General features: G+C 34.1%; 1 protein-coding gene across 3 annotated transcripts in view; it reads left to right on the top strand.

Annotated features, from left to right (window-relative positions):
* Positions 1 to 19,113, top strand: part of LOC100513296 (transmembrane protease serine 11F) — an 87,857-nt gene that overhangs the window by 8,168 nt on the left and 60,576 nt on the right. For 2 of the 3 annotated variants that reach the window (XM_021101393.1, XM_021101394.1), the window contains exon 2: positions 2,824 to 2,904. In XM_021101393.1, coding sequence (XP_020957052.1) covers positions 2,894 to 2,904 — 11 coding nt within the window. In that variant the 5' untranslated portion in view covers positions 2,824 to 2,893. Of the gene's footprint in view, positions 1 to 2,045; positions 2,905 to 19,113 lie in introns of those variants that run through there. The other variant, XM_021101395.1, reaches the window with a different exon arrangement.

Genomic DNA, 19,113 nt, shown 5'->3' with positions numbered 1-19,113 from the left:
AATTATCTATTCTTTCTACCTAACTAGCTAGTTAGCTATCATCTATCATCTATATACCTACCTATTCATTCTTCCATCCTTCTATCTAGGAAATGAGATCTAGAGATGCTATCTGTATTATTTAGATGCATAACTAAATGAGGTGATGTCTGTAACCAGGGCCCCAGGCTTCCTGATCATGCTTCCTCCTACTCTTTGTGCTAGAAAGGAGATTATAGAAGGAAAAAGGACTTTTTTACACATCTCTGGTATTCTCATATATTTTCTTAACAGTTGCCTCCCTCCATTCTAAAAAGTAATTGAGCTATGTGTCCATAAAAGACTGCTTTGGTTCACATGTCTGTGAAGAAATCTTAGAATGTACAGGATCAATGCTATAAGATTCAGTGGTTATTTCCTATAGTTCTTTCTACATCTTGGCTGACTTTCCTAGAGGAAATGGTTTCAGATCCTCCATTTCAACCTCATCATTTTCTTAAATAACAAAATGCTCTAAGATAGACGACCAAGTTGATAGCACTATGCTATTGATAGTGAAGGTTAAAAGTACCTTGCTCCAGGAAATAAGCAGGTTAAGTTGGTCAAATCATTTTGGTAATGCTCAGAATGAAACTTCTACTTGTGGCTCAGCAAGCTGCTCACCATTCCTCTGACAATTAATGGTGCACATGAACAAAATGACCTGCAACCATATCATGGTCCTAAGGTAGAGTGAATATCAATAAGAAGAATTAAAGGTAATGATGACTCCTTTAGTTTGGGAAATGCTTTAGTTGTTGGGGAAGAATATTCCTTGACAACTGGATGCTTCTATTTGGGAGGTGAAGCAAAAGCCTAAATGTAGGGTTCCCAGTTCATTAGTGTGATGTAGGGAAATCAGTATGGAAGAAATGCAACTTTACATACAGTCATGAGCTATGCCCTTCATAGTTTTGCATGTTAATGTCAAACATGACACCTAGAAAGCTTTTCAATTTTTTTTTTTTTCTATTGCTGTTCATGAATTTGACCACTCCTTGTTCACGGGTCATTCCAATGATCCAGGGCATTAATTATCTAATCTTTGTGACGGAAAAGTACACACTCTCCGTGAAGGTCTGGGGACATATCTCCTTGTATCATTCTTTGGCACAGTATTACCAGCCACTCTGTGATTTTGCCATTTGATTTTGACGCTATCACTATGCTAAGAGCATTTTTTTTTAAAGGAAAGTTCTTTTGATGTAAGAATCCTTGGCATTAAGAAGCAACTCTGGATCCTTAACCCACCAAGCAAGGCCAGGGATAGAACCTGCATCTTCATGGATACTAGTTACCACTGAGCCTCAATGGGAACTCCGGACTTGCTTCTTGTATGGCATAATTTCCCCCACTTAAGTCAGAGTTTATTTTCTACTATATTATTATTTTAAAATATAAAGAGCTGAGAATATTTTTATGAATTTTAACAAGTATCAATTATGAGACCATTTATTAATGAGAAATATTTTAATGTAAACATTAAAACCATTTATAAAGCATATTTGCACACCATTAATTTCAAATTAGTGCAGTATTACTATACGGAAAATAAAAATAATAATTGGATATAGTCATATACTAAAATTAGTATATTTTCCATACCTTTTTTGTTAATTGTTTATTTTTTTGTTTTTGAAGAAAATTAAATCTCCAGAGAACAAAAGTTACTTTTCCTAGGTTAAGCTATAATTTTCAACATAGTTAAAGTGATTTGGTTTCTGTGAACTACTTATTCAGAAATTTTTATTACTGCTCAAAATGTTATTGTTACACATCTCTGTTACATTATTTACGATTATACAAACTGACAGTCTTCTCCAGTGTTTCCCTTTATAAAATGTCTTGGGAAATATATTTCATATTAATGTCTTAGTGAAACAGCATGGTAAAAGTGTTAAGATTAGATTCATATTGTATGTGTAATATTTTAGATAAAATATATATATAAAAGATATTAGATATGTATGAACAACAAAGACTCAAAAGCTTTTTTTTCTTTCCCTTTAATATTTCCTGGCTCTGACCTTTAAAAGCAGCTCTTAAAATTGCTGTATTCATCCTGCAGTTTCACTGATCTATATTAGAGTTTCATGTTTTCTGACTAAAACCTCTGAGGCTGAATGCAGTTATCTAAAGTGACTACTGAAGAATTCACACACACTAAAATGGACTAAGCTGTTGTTAATGATGAGAAAGGAGAAAAAATGTTTTGAAGTAGTTTTTTTTTTTTTTTTGCCTTTTGGGGGATAAATAAATTACTTTAATACAATCTATTATCTTTCTGTTATCAGAGCTACAATGGACAATATTAGAAAAAGCTAAGACAGTCCTAATATTTTACTCATGAAAAAATAAGCCCCAAGTAGCTGAGCAGCCAGCCCATTATCATACCACCAAAGGCAGCAAAGACAAGCATCCTGGCCCATGGCCCAGGTCTTTCCCACACAACTGCCCCTCATGGTCCCTCAAAGGGGAGAAGATGTGACAGTTCTGATGAAGGGGCACAAAATATCATCACTGCACTTTAAAGTTTTATTGATTTATTTATTGGAACACAAATGGAGGTCACACCTCAATGCTGATCATACTTCCCAACCAGGAAGTGGGCTCTCTGAGTCAGCAGCACGGCGTGTTGTTCCTCTGCGAAGGTATGGACAGTTGCTTCATTGCGTGAAATCAGCTGGCACAAAATTGATCATGTTCTTATCAGGAGATTTCCAGGCTGCAGACCTCAGTGACTAGTCACTAAACTGGTCAGACTTGTTTCCTTTCTTGTTGCCAGTGACTCTGATTATTTTCCAGCCTCCCAGCCCTGACTTGGAGGATAAAGATCAGATGGTGACTGAACAGAAGCTGCCCGGGTCCTGGGTCCATGATGTACGCGTAAGTACTCAGCTTTTCTCAGTCAGGGTCATCAGCAGGACAGAGGGATAGGGCTCCTGAGACAAGCAGGACGGATGTTGACTGGTGGAGAGGGCTTGAAAACTAAGAGTTTTTCATGTGTGTTACTGTATTTTGTGTTAAAGTTTTGTTAATTTTAATAGTAATAATTTTTTTTAAACAAAAGGAACTAATGTCCTTTCTTTCTAAATGATAGAGATAGAAATTATATACAGTAATAAATTATCTATACCTCAAAGAATGAAGTATTTAATACAGTTTATTTAATTTCTTTAGTATGATTAATAGCTTGGTATAAAATTTTGTCTTATGTTACCTATTGAAGCCTATTCTTGGAAAGCTTGAAATTTAATTGTAAGAGAAGAGTCTATTAGAGCTCTTATTTCTTTAACTCTAAATAATAGAAAGTATGATAGCAACAGTATTAGTGTATCTATCATACAAATGAAATGATGAAATTAAAATATTCATATCTAAAAAATTATTGAATTAACAAAATCTAAACTCTATGTGACACTGGTCATAATTGAACTCCAAAACAACTGATTAATTAATGAACTTAAGGCAAACTATTTTGTATTTACTTTTATATTTATGTAACTTCAGGCTATTATTTTACAGACTCAGAAGTGAATAACTGCTATTTGATGAGAGTGATTTTGTTCAAACTCCTGCTTAGTCTAAACTTACTTCTTGGAGATTCTTAATCTCTCTACAGACACCAGTTTCCCACAACTTAATCATGACTTTGTGATTATTATAATGGTGAATTATATTATAATGGTATCATTATATTATAATGGTATCATTTGATTTTGTGTTTAATTAGATATAATACTGTAAGCCTTTAGGCTATGACACTTAAATAGTGACTGTTTTCCCTCCCTAATTCACCCTCGAATAACAGCAGAGGCTGAGGAAGACTGCCCATTTCTGCAAAAAGCTTCCGCCCATGGACCCTTTCATGATAGGAGGATCTCATAGCACATTATCTGTACTCCTTATTAATTATGATAAAGTGTATTTCTTATTTACAAAGAGAAGTTTAGAGTAAGACAAAATGTGTGGTAGAGAAAACTTACTTTTATATTTAACAAATTTCATCTAAAGATATGTTAACAATTTCAGTTTTCCAAATTAGCAAAAGGCTTGACATTCTCTTGATCTCCTTTTTTTCCCCAGAATTCTGTGGTGTGGCTTTTCTATCAGCCTGGCTCTCCTCTTCCCAATTTATGGCATCATCTCTACTCACTCACTTTTTCACTTTGAAAGTATTATTATTGACTATGAAATTTCTACACTGAAGCCTCATCGGCACTAATTCAGTTTAGCGTGCTAAGGATTTCAAGTATATTTCCAATTGAATTCCAGATCAGTATTATTATTACTATTAAATTTATGTTGTGGTGCTAATGAGGATTTATTGTATTATTATGTCCAAAAATATAGATTGTGCCATAGAAATAAGCTAAGAAGATCAGGCAGTGGTTCATTTAATTCATTTGTAAAGATATTTTGCCCAAGGGATCTCATCTCTCAAAGAGTGAATGAGTTAGACATGTGATGGCTTCTTAGCAGATGTTTTTGCTCATTGGTGTAGAAAGAATACTACCATAAGCTTTAGATGTGTTCTAGATTCAGCTTTGCATTCATTTGTCTGGACAAGTCACTTCCCTTTCAATACTTCACTTTTATTTGTAAAATATAAGGGTAGTTTACAATGAAATAAATGGGAAAGCAGGGTGTCATCAACATTAATGGGACTTGAAATACTTTTTGTGGATAAGCATGAAGCTATTTTTGTTTTATTGGTTCCTAATCTGGAAACGTTATATTATTCATTTTGATTTTTCTTCTTTATATGAAATGATGATGAAATAATATCTCATATTAATATTGTTGTGGTTTTACTACATTGTAGGAGTATTGTGGAACTGTTATTTAAAATACGATTATGTGTGTGCACTATGTTGTGATAATAGAACATTTCTTACCATGGGTCACGGTCAAAAATATTTTTAAAAACATTGCATTAGGTATCTTTAAAGTCTTTTTGAATACTTAAATTCTATGATTCTGAAAGAGCTAATAGCTAGTTAATATGGAGAACTTAATAACTTTCTTAAGGCCTTAGAGGACCACTTAAATTATCCTAAAATGTAGATTTTTTTTTTTTTTTTTTTTTTTTGTTGTTGTTGTTGGCCTCTATATCTGGTGCTTTCTACAAGAAAGCCAGAGATAAGAGATATGGTTACCAACAAGCAGTGATCTTAGAGGCAGGAGGCAAATCAATAAGCCTCACCCTGATGGCAAGATCTGATAAATGTTAAAAAAAAAAAAAAAGTATAAGCAATGTGCTATGGGGGTGCCCAGTCAATCTCATAAAAGCTTCTCTGAATATATAACGATTGAATTTAGTTTTTAAAAACAAGTAGGAATTAGTTGGAGGAGAAAGAAGGAAATATTCTTGGATCAAGAGAAGATAGCCTTTGCAAAAGTCAAGAGACAAAAATAAATGTTGGAAATTATTAAATGATACTGCAGTGATCAGTCAGATTATGAAGATCTTTGAACTTTATTTGGGAATTGAGCAAAAATTTAGTTGAGGAAGAAATGATGAAATCTGCAATTCAGAAATGTTAGAGGAGACCACCAGAGCAGTGTGGTGGTTCTATGTTTTGGGTACAGTTGCAGAACTAAATGAAAGGAGTACCAAGACGACCATCTATGTATATGTTGTTTCTTCTGCTGTAACAAAGGTGCCTTCTCACATTAGCTGAGACCCTGTAGTCTTCCTGTCCTCACATCTTACATCTTAATTTCCTGAAGCATAGTTGTCCTATTCAAACTCACATAACATATGCTATATGCTATATACCTCTACTCAAACTCACATAACATATGCTATATACCTCTATTGGCCCTTTTCTGTATGACTATATGTTTACAATTGTGTTTCTCTAGTTGAACAGAGAGCTGTCTGTATTCCCAGCGCCAAATACATTGCTTTGCCCATTGCAGACTTTCAAGATTTGTGTGCTGGGAGTTCCCATAGTGGCACAGTGGTTAACGAATCCGACTAGGAACCATGAGGTTGCGGGTTCGATCCCTGCCCTTGCTCAGTGGGTTAATGATCCAACATTGCCATGAGCTGTGGTGTAGGTTGCAGATGCGGCTCGGATCCTGCGTTGCTGTGGCTCTGGCGTAGGCTGGTGGCTACGGCTCCAATTGGACCCCTAGCCTGGGAACCTTCATGTGCCACGGGAGCGGCCCAAGAAATAGCAAAAAAAAAAAGACCAAAAAAAAAAAAAGATTTGTGTGCTGATTTAAGTAACATATGCCTAAAGCCAAAGAACAGATTCTAAGAAAAGACAAAGGCCAGGAGTAAATGAAAATTTCAAATTTTCTTTTCATTCATTTGTTCAAGAAGACCTATGAAATATTTGAGATAATAGTAATTCAGAAGGTAAATAAAATGCTGAAGAGTGCAAATAATATGTGTAACTGGGTCACCATGCTGTACAGTAGAAAAAAAGAAAATAAATGGTTAGAAAATTAAAAAAAAAACCAGAGTGGAAATAATTCATTACAAGTAAATTTATTTTGTGGTGCTAATGAGGATTTACTGTAGAACATGTGAAGTAAATTTATTACAAGTAAATTTATTTTGTGGTGCTAATGAGGATTTACTGTAGAACATGTGAAAGCATCAGATAAATGCTTAGCGACTAAATTTTATAGCTTCATTTGTTAATTCAACAAATGCTTATTATTTTAAGTTATAGTACCACACTATACACACATACTGTATGTGTGTATCTACATATATTATATATATGATATGGGTTGTGCATATGTGTAGGAAGACAGCATAGAAACTGGTATCTTGACCAAGAAGCTAAGTCTGTGTTGTTTTGGATAGTTATTTACAGTAGTTTTTGAAAAGGATATTGTGTCTTTGGAATACTGCAGTGTTAGGTGTGTCAATGGGTAAATAGGGACAAGAAAGTTTTTATACTCTTGAATCATGTAATCATTATATGGCCTCATTATTATGAAGCACTTGAACCATTAGCATTTCAGGAAGCTTAATATTCAAAATCCAGGATCGAAAGCCAATGCAAATACAAGTCAGAGATGTTTGCATTTGTTATTTTGGAGTTCTGTACAGTATATTTTCTTCAAATAGTGTGTATGACTAACTTGGCTCTTAACTGATTCCCTGTAATTCCAGTATTTATTTGTTTATATTTCTTTTTCTTTTTTTTTTTTTTGTCCTATTTCTTAGGGCTGCACCCTTGGCATATGGAAGTTCCCAGGAGGGGTTGAATCAGAGCTGCAGCTGCCAGCCTACACCACAGCTGCAGCAATGCAGGATCTGAGCCCTGTCTGTGACCAACACCACAGCTCATGGCAATGCTGGATCCTTAATGCACTGAGTTCAGGGATCAAACCTGCATCCTCATGAATACTAGTTGTGTTCATTACTACTAAGCCATGACAAACTCCAATTAACAGTATTTAAAATGCAATGACCTGTCTTTAAATTATTTTGCAAAGTTTTTAAGATTTTATAATTAATTACTTATTACTGCTCAGAATTTGAAAACAGTCTACTTTGAGGCATTTGACAATTTACTTAACATTATCATTGGATGAAAAGAGCAGCCCACCATTTTGGTATTTTACACAAAATAAAAATGAATTAATATAAAATATAACTATAGAAAGTATATAATAGTATAATCCACTAGTTGGAACGATATGAAATTGCCCTTTGTGTAGGTTAAAAAATGTCATAGTACAAGAAATTTCACGTGGTTCAAACTTACCAGGTCTCTTTCAGGTCTTGTTTTATTTATACTAGAATATGTTATATAGAATGACTAATGCAACTTTAAAATTACATGATATTAAAAACTATCAAGGCAACTTTTGAAAAATCCTTCATACTATCTAAAAAATACTGGCTAAGATCAAACAATCTTGAACACACATCCCAATAGTTGCAATAAAATAAAGCAGGAATTAAGTCCTGAAAATAGAAAAAATAAAATCCAATGCAAAACAGAGTGTAAGGTGTGTCTAGACACTACTGTAAGCAACAAACAAACAAACAAACAAACAAAAATCTCAGAAAATAGTCCAGATAATCATTTGATCTATAGAATGTCAAACAACTGCCTTAGGTCTTATAATTTCCTTTCTCACATCTATTGACAGATTCTTGTCTATACGCTGCTGTACTTCTTTTCATAATCAATTAAATAAACTTGAATAGGCAGAAAGACCTAAAATGAACAGGGTTTTGTGCAATAAGGAAGTGTCAAATCATAAGTGAAGCTATTTAAGAACTGACAATTTCGTCTTGATAAAAGTTTTTAAGAATAGACTAAAAATCAGGTCAGTATGTTACTCCCATACTGAACTCACTGATACTTTCATACATCCTTTCACACTGAAATCATGATGTCAGCCACATGTATAGACCTGAATAAATTGTAGAGTCCTCTTAAGGATTGAGTTTGACATATTAACATAGATACCACCTTGAAACTATGTCCATAGTGTCACCTTAGTTCTCCTCTCTACTAAGTCAGTGAGGCATTTCCTGCCCATTATGACTGCCTCCCTTCTTCTCCCTCTTATCATTCATTCTTTCACAATCATCTTTCCTCTTGGTAGTTACCACTCTCCAATTATACCTTCATTTCCAATCTCAAACTTCAATTGCTTTAGGTGCTACTGGCCACCATTTCTGCTATTAGTAATGCAGAGGAAAGATCAATTCATTTTTTTCATTACTTATATATCACACCACTTTTAAGAACATTAATTCATTGGATATTGTGAATCAGTACTTGGGTTATTATCAGATAAAATGGTTGAGACAACTACCTTCGCCTTTTCACATTTTCTGTAATGATAACTTAAGAAAGAGGTCCTCTTCAGGGGAAAACACAGATTTAAGTTCCTTGCCTTTCACAGTTCATCTTTTTGGGGGCAACTACTTCTTGCTTAGGATTGTTCCTCTGTTCTTATCCTTGGCCTAAAAAGAACAGTGAGAATACTAACCTTGGTTAGTATTTAAAATTGGCAAGACCACTCATTTCTCCTTTTAGTTTATTTAGCTGGTCAACTGGCATCTCCCTCTTACTGAAAACATTTTAAAAGAACATTAAACATTACTTATAACTGATCTGTGGCAACACGAAACATATGGCTTATTTGCCAAGAACTTATTCATTCACAGACTTATGGATCTGTAATAGATTTTTAAATAGTGTTATGTAAAACCATTTGTATTGTGAGGATCTGTTTGTTCTGACTCTCTTAGCACCATCTGTTTGTTAGAAATTTGTATGTCTGAGGTAGTATTGTAGTTTATTATCAAGGGAAATAATAAAGCCAACTTACTGTATTCTTACCTTACTACCCAACTCAAATAAGCTGAGCTAGGTACTACTGATGATATATGTAAGCTAGCATTCAGAGTTAAGCATCAATCTACTTTACCTCAAATTAAAAAAAAATTTAATTCTCCCCATTTTTTTAAAAGTGGATCAGGAATTCAAGAGCACCAATGTGCATATCTCCAAACTAATGAGGATAAAATGTGCTTTATTCAATGATCATCTTTCTGGAAGTGACTTAATAAATTTTGAATAAGATGTACTTTCATTTAACAGGCTATGTATTAAGAATTGTTCTAGATGCCTGGAACTGTATTATCTACTTTAATTATGTATTTTCCATTCATTAGAATAAATGAAATAAACGTTTAAAATGGAATCTACCTATTAGAATTGCATTTTTTGATTCATGTTGCATTTGCTAATGCAGGTGCTACATTTGCAATGGTTAATGGCACAGGAGAAACTACATGGAAACTAGATCCCAAATGCTGCAATATACTTAATGAAATATGACTATTAATATGCATATAGCTATGAAATAAGCTTTTTCTTCTGGATGTAATTCCTTTTCAGAGTTTTATCTGTAGCAAGATATAATATCTCATAACTTGATCAATGGTTTTCATGCAAATATAGAAGTAAATTTCTATTGATCTGTTTATGGAAATAAAAGTAGGATCTATCAGAATATGAATTCAATAATAGAACCCTGGTCATTCTTACAGAGACAAAATTTAGTGCTTACGTTGTTTCATCTATACACACAATTTGTCAGTTTTCTTTAAAATTGTAGAAGATAAAACTTAATTATTCTAGTTAATTCCATAGCTGTGAGATATGTCTTTTTAAACTTCTGTGAATTAGATGATTTTACTCCAGCAAATAACTACCAATTAGTCACTTAATGTATACTTAGACCTTCAAAAACCTAATGAACTAGCATTTGGGTTTTATGGTATTGGTCCATTAGTCAATGATAAGTCTCAGCATTTGAAAGGAAAATGCCAAGAGTGAGAAGCTCTTAGACTTCTTCATGTGCAACACTCTAACCTACTCATGACCTCTTTCACATATGGCCCTTCAGAAATGTGACAGAAAGATTCTGGGGCATGTTAATTTTGTTTATTTAATATACAGATTATATTAGTTGTGAGAACTTCCTTATCTAGGACATTTATACCTTAATCATAGCTCCTCCCTCTGAACTGGATTGCAAAATACTACTGAAATATAAACCTTTACAACAGTCAATTATACAGAAAGTTAAGTAAAGAGCACTGGCTGCTTACTGAAAGCAACTGCATTTTTAAAATTCATATTTATGCATTTATTTTTCCAAAAACTAAATAGCAAGAACACATTCTGTTTCATATCTATGTATGTACACACGTGTGGGTGTGTGTATATACATGTATATCACTTATATATAAGTTGTATATGCCACATATATATAATAAAGTTGTATTATTGCAAGTCCAATTGTAACTGACAGCATTTTGTATAATTTTTTATTATCCGAATAGTAGACAAAATAGTGAAGATTGTTTTAGGGATGGCATAACAAAAATATTGAGACATCAGTAAGTGTACAAAATATTTGTCAGAATATTGTGCCTAAGAGTTTATGGTTTTTAGTCATTATAACTATTTTTATTCCACTTTTGTCCCCTAAGATAATCACCCAACTCAGTTTCACATAGCTGAATCTGATTTTGCATAGCAGAAGCACTTTATACTGTATTAGGTAAGGGTGGTTAAAATTATTTCAAAAAATGGACTAAAAAAAGAATTTATTGAGAGGCCATTGAGCCATCTCATAAAACTTAAAAAAAAAATTGACATAGGAGATATGGATCCAGTCATCTGGGTGTGTTATGTAGGAGGGAAGATGAGACTCAATATGTACTTTCTTGTAATTTAGCATTTCTCTTTTCAATTTCTCTTTTGCCAATATCTGAAATGAGAATTCCTGTGTCATTTTTGAGGACAAACATGCCTTGCCTGTTACCCGATCTGAAGTTCAAAAATGTAATGGTAAACCTCCTGCTGTTCTCTTTTTATGTGATGTGTTATTTGTCCATAGTTTCAGGGGACAATTAGAACCTCAGACCAGGGATTTTTTTATTTCATTCTGCCCATTGCTGAGATCTACTGTTCAGAAAAGAAAAAAAAAAAGATTCCTTTCAAAATATTATTATTGCTCATTGACAAGGCACCTGGTCACCCAAGAACACTGATAAATAAGATTTATCATTATTAACACATTTTTATCACTTTTATTTTGATATCATTCATTATTTATTAACAAAATATCCATTCTTCAGCACATGGATCAATAAGCAATTTCAACTTTCAACCTTATTATTTAAGAAATACGTTTTGTAGAAGTTCCCACTGTTGTTGCAGTAGGTTAAGAATCTGACTGCAGTAGCTCAGGTCACTGCAAAGGTGCAGGTTCAGTCCCCAGACTGGTGCAGTGGGTTAAAGAAAGGATCCAGCATTGACTCAGCTGAGATTGTAGATTGTTCCCTGCCCCGGGAACCTCTATATGTCATGGGTGTGGCCATAAAAAATGAAAAAAAAAAAAAGAAAGAAAAAAGAAAAAAAAGAAAGAACCAAGTACATCTTGTAAAGCTATATAGTTGCATAGTGATTCTGCTGATGGATCTGGGCAACGTAAATTAAAAACCCTCTGGAAAAGAGTCACCATTCTAGATACCATTAAGAATATCCATGATTCATGAAAACAGACAAAATAACAACATTAACAGGAGCTTTGAAGAAGCTGGTTCCAACCCTCATGGATAACTTTAAGGGGTTCAAGAATTCAACGGAGGAAGGAAATGCAGATGTGGTAGAAATAGTGAAAGAACTAGAATCAGAAGTGGTACCTGAAGATGTGACTGAATTGCTGCAATCGTATAACAGAATTTTAACAGATTAGGGGTTGCTTCCTATGGATGATCAAAGAGAGAGCTTTCTGGAAATGGAATCTACTCCTGGTGAAGATAACATGATTGTTGAAATGACAACAAAGGACTTAGAATATTACATAGATTTAGTTGATAAAGCAATGGCAGGATTTGAGAGGACCGATTCTAATTCTGAAAGAAGTTCTACTGTGGGTAGAATGGTATTAAATCACACTGCATGCTACAGAGAACTCATTTGTCACTCAAAGAAAGACAATGGATGTGGCAAACTTCATTGTTGTCTTATTTTAAGAAATGGTCACAGCCATCCCAGTCTTCAGCAACCACTACCCTGATCAGCAGCCATCAACATCAAGGCAAGACCCTAAACCAGCAAAAAGATTATAACTCACTGAAGGCTAATATGTTAATTAGCATTTTTTTAGCAATAACATATTTTTAATTAAGATATGTACATTGTGGGGTTTTTTTTGTCATAATGCCACTGCATACTTAATGGACTACAACATAATATAACACAACTTATATGCACTAGTAAACCAAAAAATTTGTGTGACTTTACTGCAATATTCACTTTATTGCAGTCATCTTAAACTGAACCTCTAATATCTCTGAGGTATAACTGTACTGTGTTTATAATTCTAATGTTCATTCATTTGATGACAATATATGGAAATACAGCTTGATATTTATATTTAATTTGCTATCCTATGGCCTTTGTAAGCTTACCTACTAGGACTCAATACTTAAGAGATTTTCTATACAAAATGCTAATAAAGGTGATTTATTCCTTTTCATTCTGTATGTTCTTAATTTCTTTTACTTGCTTCATTTGAACTGCCTCGGGCATCCAGGATGAATAGGAGTGATGGTAGCAGAACATCCTTGCTTTGATCCCAATCTTAAGGGAAAGCAATCAGGTCAGTATTCAAATATGTGTGTGCTTTGTTAAATATTTAATTTCCAAGTACACAGACTTATTCTAATTATCAAAAGACACTTCAACACTTGGTCATTACATTGCCATCACTCTGTTTTTAATTATGAAATGGAAGTGTTTCTATAAGAGACTAAAGTGAAATTACTCCTTTAATTATTATTATAAACCCATGGAATAGATTTTGAAAGAATGCTTTCAATATTAATATTATTGTGACTAACTGACTAACTCATTTTCATCTGTAGTTCCACAAAGTGAAACTCAGACTAGTAGTTTATTATATCAAAAATTTTGCTAAGATGCTCATCGATGCAAGTTTTATTACTAGTCTTATTTATTTTATATTACTTTTTACATTTAATTTTTAAAAATCTAAATGCAAATTAAAGGTGACCAAAGCTATGATGGAAAGGTATCCCTGTGAAGAAGAGCCTTTCATGTTTCATGACCATCACTCCTTTAGATCATCCTGGTACCAACCAAATTTTGTAACAGAGTTACTTCATAAACTGCTTCCCATTAAATTTTGAGAGTTAAAATACGTGTCTAGGTAAATTTAGAAGGGTAGTTATTTCCTCTGGATGTTGAGTCACTGTGTTGAACAGAAAAAAATGAGCGTTAAATCAACATGAGATAAAACTTCTTCCCTTGAAGTTTCTATTATGCAGCTATGTGTCTCCCGTTTAGCTTTTTGAATTTTTGAAAAATAATTACAAACAACCAGAGAATATCTGTGACGCGAACTTGTAGTTCAATCTGATAAAGAGGTTTATGTCATAGAATACAGAAAAAGCAATAAATTATTCTTTATAAGAAGGCAACTGTTAAGTTAAATGTTAAGTTCATTTATTCATCATATAGTTACTTGATATCTATCATGTGTCTGGCGTTAAGTTAACGTTTTTAATGGAGGATACAGAAAATGGGCAAATATATATGATAATTTAGATAATGATAAGTACAACAAAGAGAAATGAAAAAGAATGAGAGGACAGAGAAAGTGATGGGCTATTTTAGGGTAATCAGATCCTCAAAGCGGGACATGTAGATATCTGGGGAGGGAATATTTCAAGCAGAAGAAAAACCATTCAATGCAAAGATGCAGACTTAAAATCTGCTAATGAGTAGAAAGAGATAATATTACTATGCCAGAATAACTGGGAGATAAGACAGCTTGAATTGTGAAATGCGTGAAAATGTAATTAGACACACACATAAAATCTAGAACTGGGCCACCAAGATAGTTCCCATGCATGCAAATTTAATTTAATTTAATTTAATTTAATTTAGTGGTAAGAATGGAATTTCTGAATTATTTAAGAAAATGAAGTTCTTAATTTAAAAAAAAAAACCATTAGTTTATTCATAGTAAAACTTCAGTGAGATTAGAAGACTGACTAAGGCTTCATCAAGCTGGATTTTATACAAATCAACATGCTTCAGTCAACTGCAAACTCTTATACCATTATGGTCAAATTCTTCAGATTATTACTGGCTTTTGTGAGTTAGTTCCAAACAGTATTTAATAAAATATTTATCAGTGGAACTCTAGTTTATTACCTAGAAATAGTCATCTAGATACTTTTCTTTGAAATGTAAGAATAATATTGAATTTAATGCATAATATTAGAAAGTAAATATTCTGAAATTTTATTTCCTATAGGGAGAATTTTGGATAGGAAAGATTTATTAATATCTTTAACACATTAATTAACTCAGTGATTTAATGATCACTCTATGATTTCCTAAAGATTATGCCCTTTAGGAAATCATAACCAGAAGATGATATAGGAGGTTATTAGCATAACATACAATTAAGAAGTAGAATATATTATCTATAGACTCACTCAAAAATATTTATTGAACAACTACTATATACCCAGCACTCTGCTAGACACAGGAGATTTAACAATGAGCAAGGTAGGTACTATTCATGCCCTCTGCAATTTACAGCCTAGCACGGGGAAAACCATTAAAATCAATAAAGATAATATTTGATTATTTATTATTTAGTTTAAGTTGGAGAGGGATAGGGGACTATGGGAACATACATGCATTAGGGATAGCACACATATAATGGAATATTAACCCTGTAAATGTTTGGAGTTACAAAGAGAGAGATCTCTTTTATCTAGAGATTCAGAAAGCCTCCATGGAAACCTAGTATTTGAACTGGATCTTGAAGGGTGGGTAGGATTTGGGTGTCAGGAAGAGGTAGGGAAGACAATACTGATGGAGGCCATGGCTTGAGCAGAATCATTAAGTGGGGAAGCATGTTTAGAGAACCAATGATAGTCTGGTAGGCAAGCTACTGGCAACTTTAATGAAAACAGCAACCAGCTGGGTAGAAAGGTAGGTTTAGAACTGGGAGTGAATGTCTAGGCTTGATTCAGTTGATGGCAAGCAGCTGAAGAAACACTTAAGTAGAATAAATATCAGAAAAGAATTTTCTGGAGTTCCCATTGTGGCACAGTGGAGACATATCTGACTAGGAACCATAAGGTTGCAGGTTTAGTCCCTGGCCTCGCTCAGTGGGTTAAGGATCTGGCCTTGCCGTGAGCTGTGGTATAGGTCACAGACCTGTGGCTTGGATCCTGCGTTGCTGTGGCTGTGTTGTGGGCCGACAGCTGTAGTTCCAATTCGACCCCTACCTTGGGAACCTCCATATGCCATCGGTGAGGCCCTAAAAGAGCCGAAAAAGAAAGAAAAAAGAAAGAAAGAAAAGAGTTTCCCAAAATATCTCTGTTCACAAGGTGTTGGAAAGACTGCTGGGGAGAAAAAGTGAAAACAAATAGCTAAGGTTCCATTATGCTAGTAGTGAGGCAGAACTTACCCAAATCTTCAAGTTTAATAATCAAAGGAAGATATGTAGAACGGAGTAATGATCTGAGATTCAGAATCATGGTCCTGAATTTAAATTCTTGTCCTAGTTCTTGACAGCCTTACCTTTTCCACATTGTTCTAAGTCTTAGTTAATTTATTGTTAAATGAGGCTACTAATAACTGCCTGACAGAATTGTTGGATGAATTTGAGGTAAAATGTATCAACTGTTCAGCTCCATGATGTCAGAGAAGATACATTCCAAAGTGCAAGTCATACAAACCTGCCTCCCTCAAGGAAGCATTTGGGGAGCACCACTGAAAACTATAGTTTCAAGTTGATGGATAATAATTATAATATCTTCCTTTCATTGCCTATTATTTGTCAGTCACTGTGCAGAGCATTTAATTTATATACCTCTTAAAACAGTCCAGGAAATTAGAGCCTGTATTACTTTTTAGATAAAGAACTTAAAGTTATCAAGAAGTCAGAAAGCTAATAATAAACAGAAGAACCTTTGCCATCTGCAAGTGTTGGGTGGTCTATTACATGGTGTCTTAAAACAGCAGGCAAGAATGTCTGAGTTATCATTACGGTAGTCATAAAATTTTTATAAAGAGAAGGTGTTTATTAAGAGGTTCACTGTAAGGGAGTTCCCATTGTGGCTCAGTGGAAATGAACCTGACTAGTATCCACAAGGATGTGGGTTCGATCCCAGGCCCTGCTTAGTGGGTCAAGGATCCAGTGTTACCATGAGCTGTGTATAGGTCGCAGATGTGGCTTGGATCCCATATTGCTGTGGCTGTGATGCAGGCCAGTGGCTACAGCTCCGATTTGACCACTAGCTTGGGAAACTCCATATGCTGTGGGTTCGGCCCTAAAAAGCAAAGAAGAAGGGGGGAGGGTATTGACTGTGAGAGAGGGAATCATTTCAGAAATACTAAACCTACAGGACTGAAAATTGTGATGGTAAATGCTTCAGCTGTAAATGTAGACTAGGCCAACAAGGTAAAAGGGAAAATAGCTGCATTCTGGGGTTATAGTGCTGAGGTTCAATTATCTTACAGCATCATGCTTAATACAATACAGAATTTATATAGAAACCACCTATAGCTGGTGTGCTTCACCTAAAAAAGGCCTAAAAATGGGATCAAACTGCACCATGATCTTGATTATTTTGAGGGGCTTAATACCATGTGAGACAACTGACTGAAGAGTTCTTACTGTCCATTCCCATCCTTGGACTCCTACTAGAGCCATTTTATTTTTCAAGGCAAGAAAGTCAGTTAGAAGTGCAGAAAAATACTCCATTGGAGTGAGAACCAAATTAAAATGGCCATACTGCAAAAGAGGAAAGATAGGTGGATTCAGTTATTACTGGGAAAATAATGGGTTTTTACAAAGAGCAACAAATCAGCGGCATTTTAATGACAGCAAAATCCTTTATAGCATTTATGTCACTTTACATGTATTTGTCTCTTTATTTGCATAAAAACTTTTGTAGTGGATATTATTGTACACATTTTACTGATTAAAAGAAGTTTGAAGCACAGAGAAGTTAAATGTCTTGCCTGAAGTCACACAGCTAGTAAGCATTAACATGTGGATTTAAAAGGAAATAGCTAGACTCCTGAGAGTACTTTTAATTAATATCCTGTAATCTCAACTCAAAACAAAATTTATGCCTTTTAACTGACCATAGAGCAGATCAGAATAAAAGACAGTCCACTGTTGTTTATTTACTTCCACCATGTCTTATATCCAGGGTTAAAAACTGGGAAGAAAGCTCTGAGTCTGTGGATATTGCTGAGGTTCAAAGGTTTCTTTCTCTATTTGAAACTGCATTTAAAATGAATATTTTATTAGTTTTCTGTTGCTGTTTCTCACCATTAACCTGTGTGTGTCATTATATGTATGTGTCACTCTGTGTATGTGTGTATTTTAAATAAGGTTGTTCACCTCACTTAACCCATGTCATTAAAGAAGCATTACTAGCCATGGGCATTTGCAGAAATGAATGCTCTTTGGCAAGAAGTAGAGAAGACTGTGCCTGAGCAGAATACCTAAGGTGTATCTATGCTTCAGGTTGAACACAAATATGTTAAGACATGTGTAAGACATAAAAAGAATTCCCCTGGGGCTGCAGCCACAAAAACACTTGATTAGCACATAAATATTTATGCTGTACATGGAGGAGTATATCTTAGTTAACTTAAGCTTGGTATTTACATTTCTTTAGTACCAAGAATAGTTAAACTTTTAAATTCTCACCTTGATGGCATCTGTTGTCTAATGGATTCATTTTACCTACTTCAAATTAATTGAATGGGGTTTCCTCCTAACATTTTAATAACATTACAAATAAACATAGAAACATGTCCAAAGAGAAAGTCATGTAAGAGTGATCACAAAGATGTGAATACTGTTGGTCACATTTTATTGAAAGATGTTTATACAGTTCTCACAAGGTAACTTCTCTTTTGCACTTGAACCCTTGGTCAACTCATCCTCTTTTCCCTTGTGTTACTGAGTCAAAATAATATTTGACTTTATTTAACATAAACTCTCAGTTCTCTGTTTCTAATTTTGAGCAGTACTGCTTAGTTTGGTTTTAAAACACAGCCAAAACCTTAGATTCTGAATGAAAAAAGCATATTTCTAAAATTCTCAGGATTTGTGCTTTCATCATTTATATTCACCTTTTATGTAATTCCTATTAATATTTCTCAATTATTGGGAAATGTTTTCTTAACATGTCCCTTACTATTTTCCCAAGGCAGTAGGTATTTGGCCCACTGTTGGAAAGAACTGGAAATATTCACCAGATTTTAATTTATCTGGCTATCGGGATCTCGGATTGTTCATCGGCAAACATCCAGTGCCTGGATAACGGATAACTGTGTTCAAAAGAACTTGTTGAATGCATTACATGTGACAGAAGGATTAGATCCATTTTTATGATCCTAAGGAAATATAACTAGTGTAATGACTGTAAAGTTTAGGAGCGCATTCCTAAAAATCACTGTCAGGTTTTTCAAAGATGAAAGGAATTTCCTCAGAATGTCAAAAAGGAAGGGTTTT

Source organism: Sus scrofa, chromosome 8 (assembly GCF_000003025.6).
Source record: "Sus scrofa isolate TJ Tabasco breed Duroc chromosome 8, Sscrofa11.1, whole genome shotgun sequence".
In the NCBI taxonomy this organism is placed as follows: Eukaryota; Metazoa; Chordata; class Mammalia; order Artiodactyla; family Suidae; genus Sus; species Sus scrofa.
Note: the sequence above shows the minus strand (reverse complement) of the source record. Positions and strands in the feature narration are given on the sequence as shown.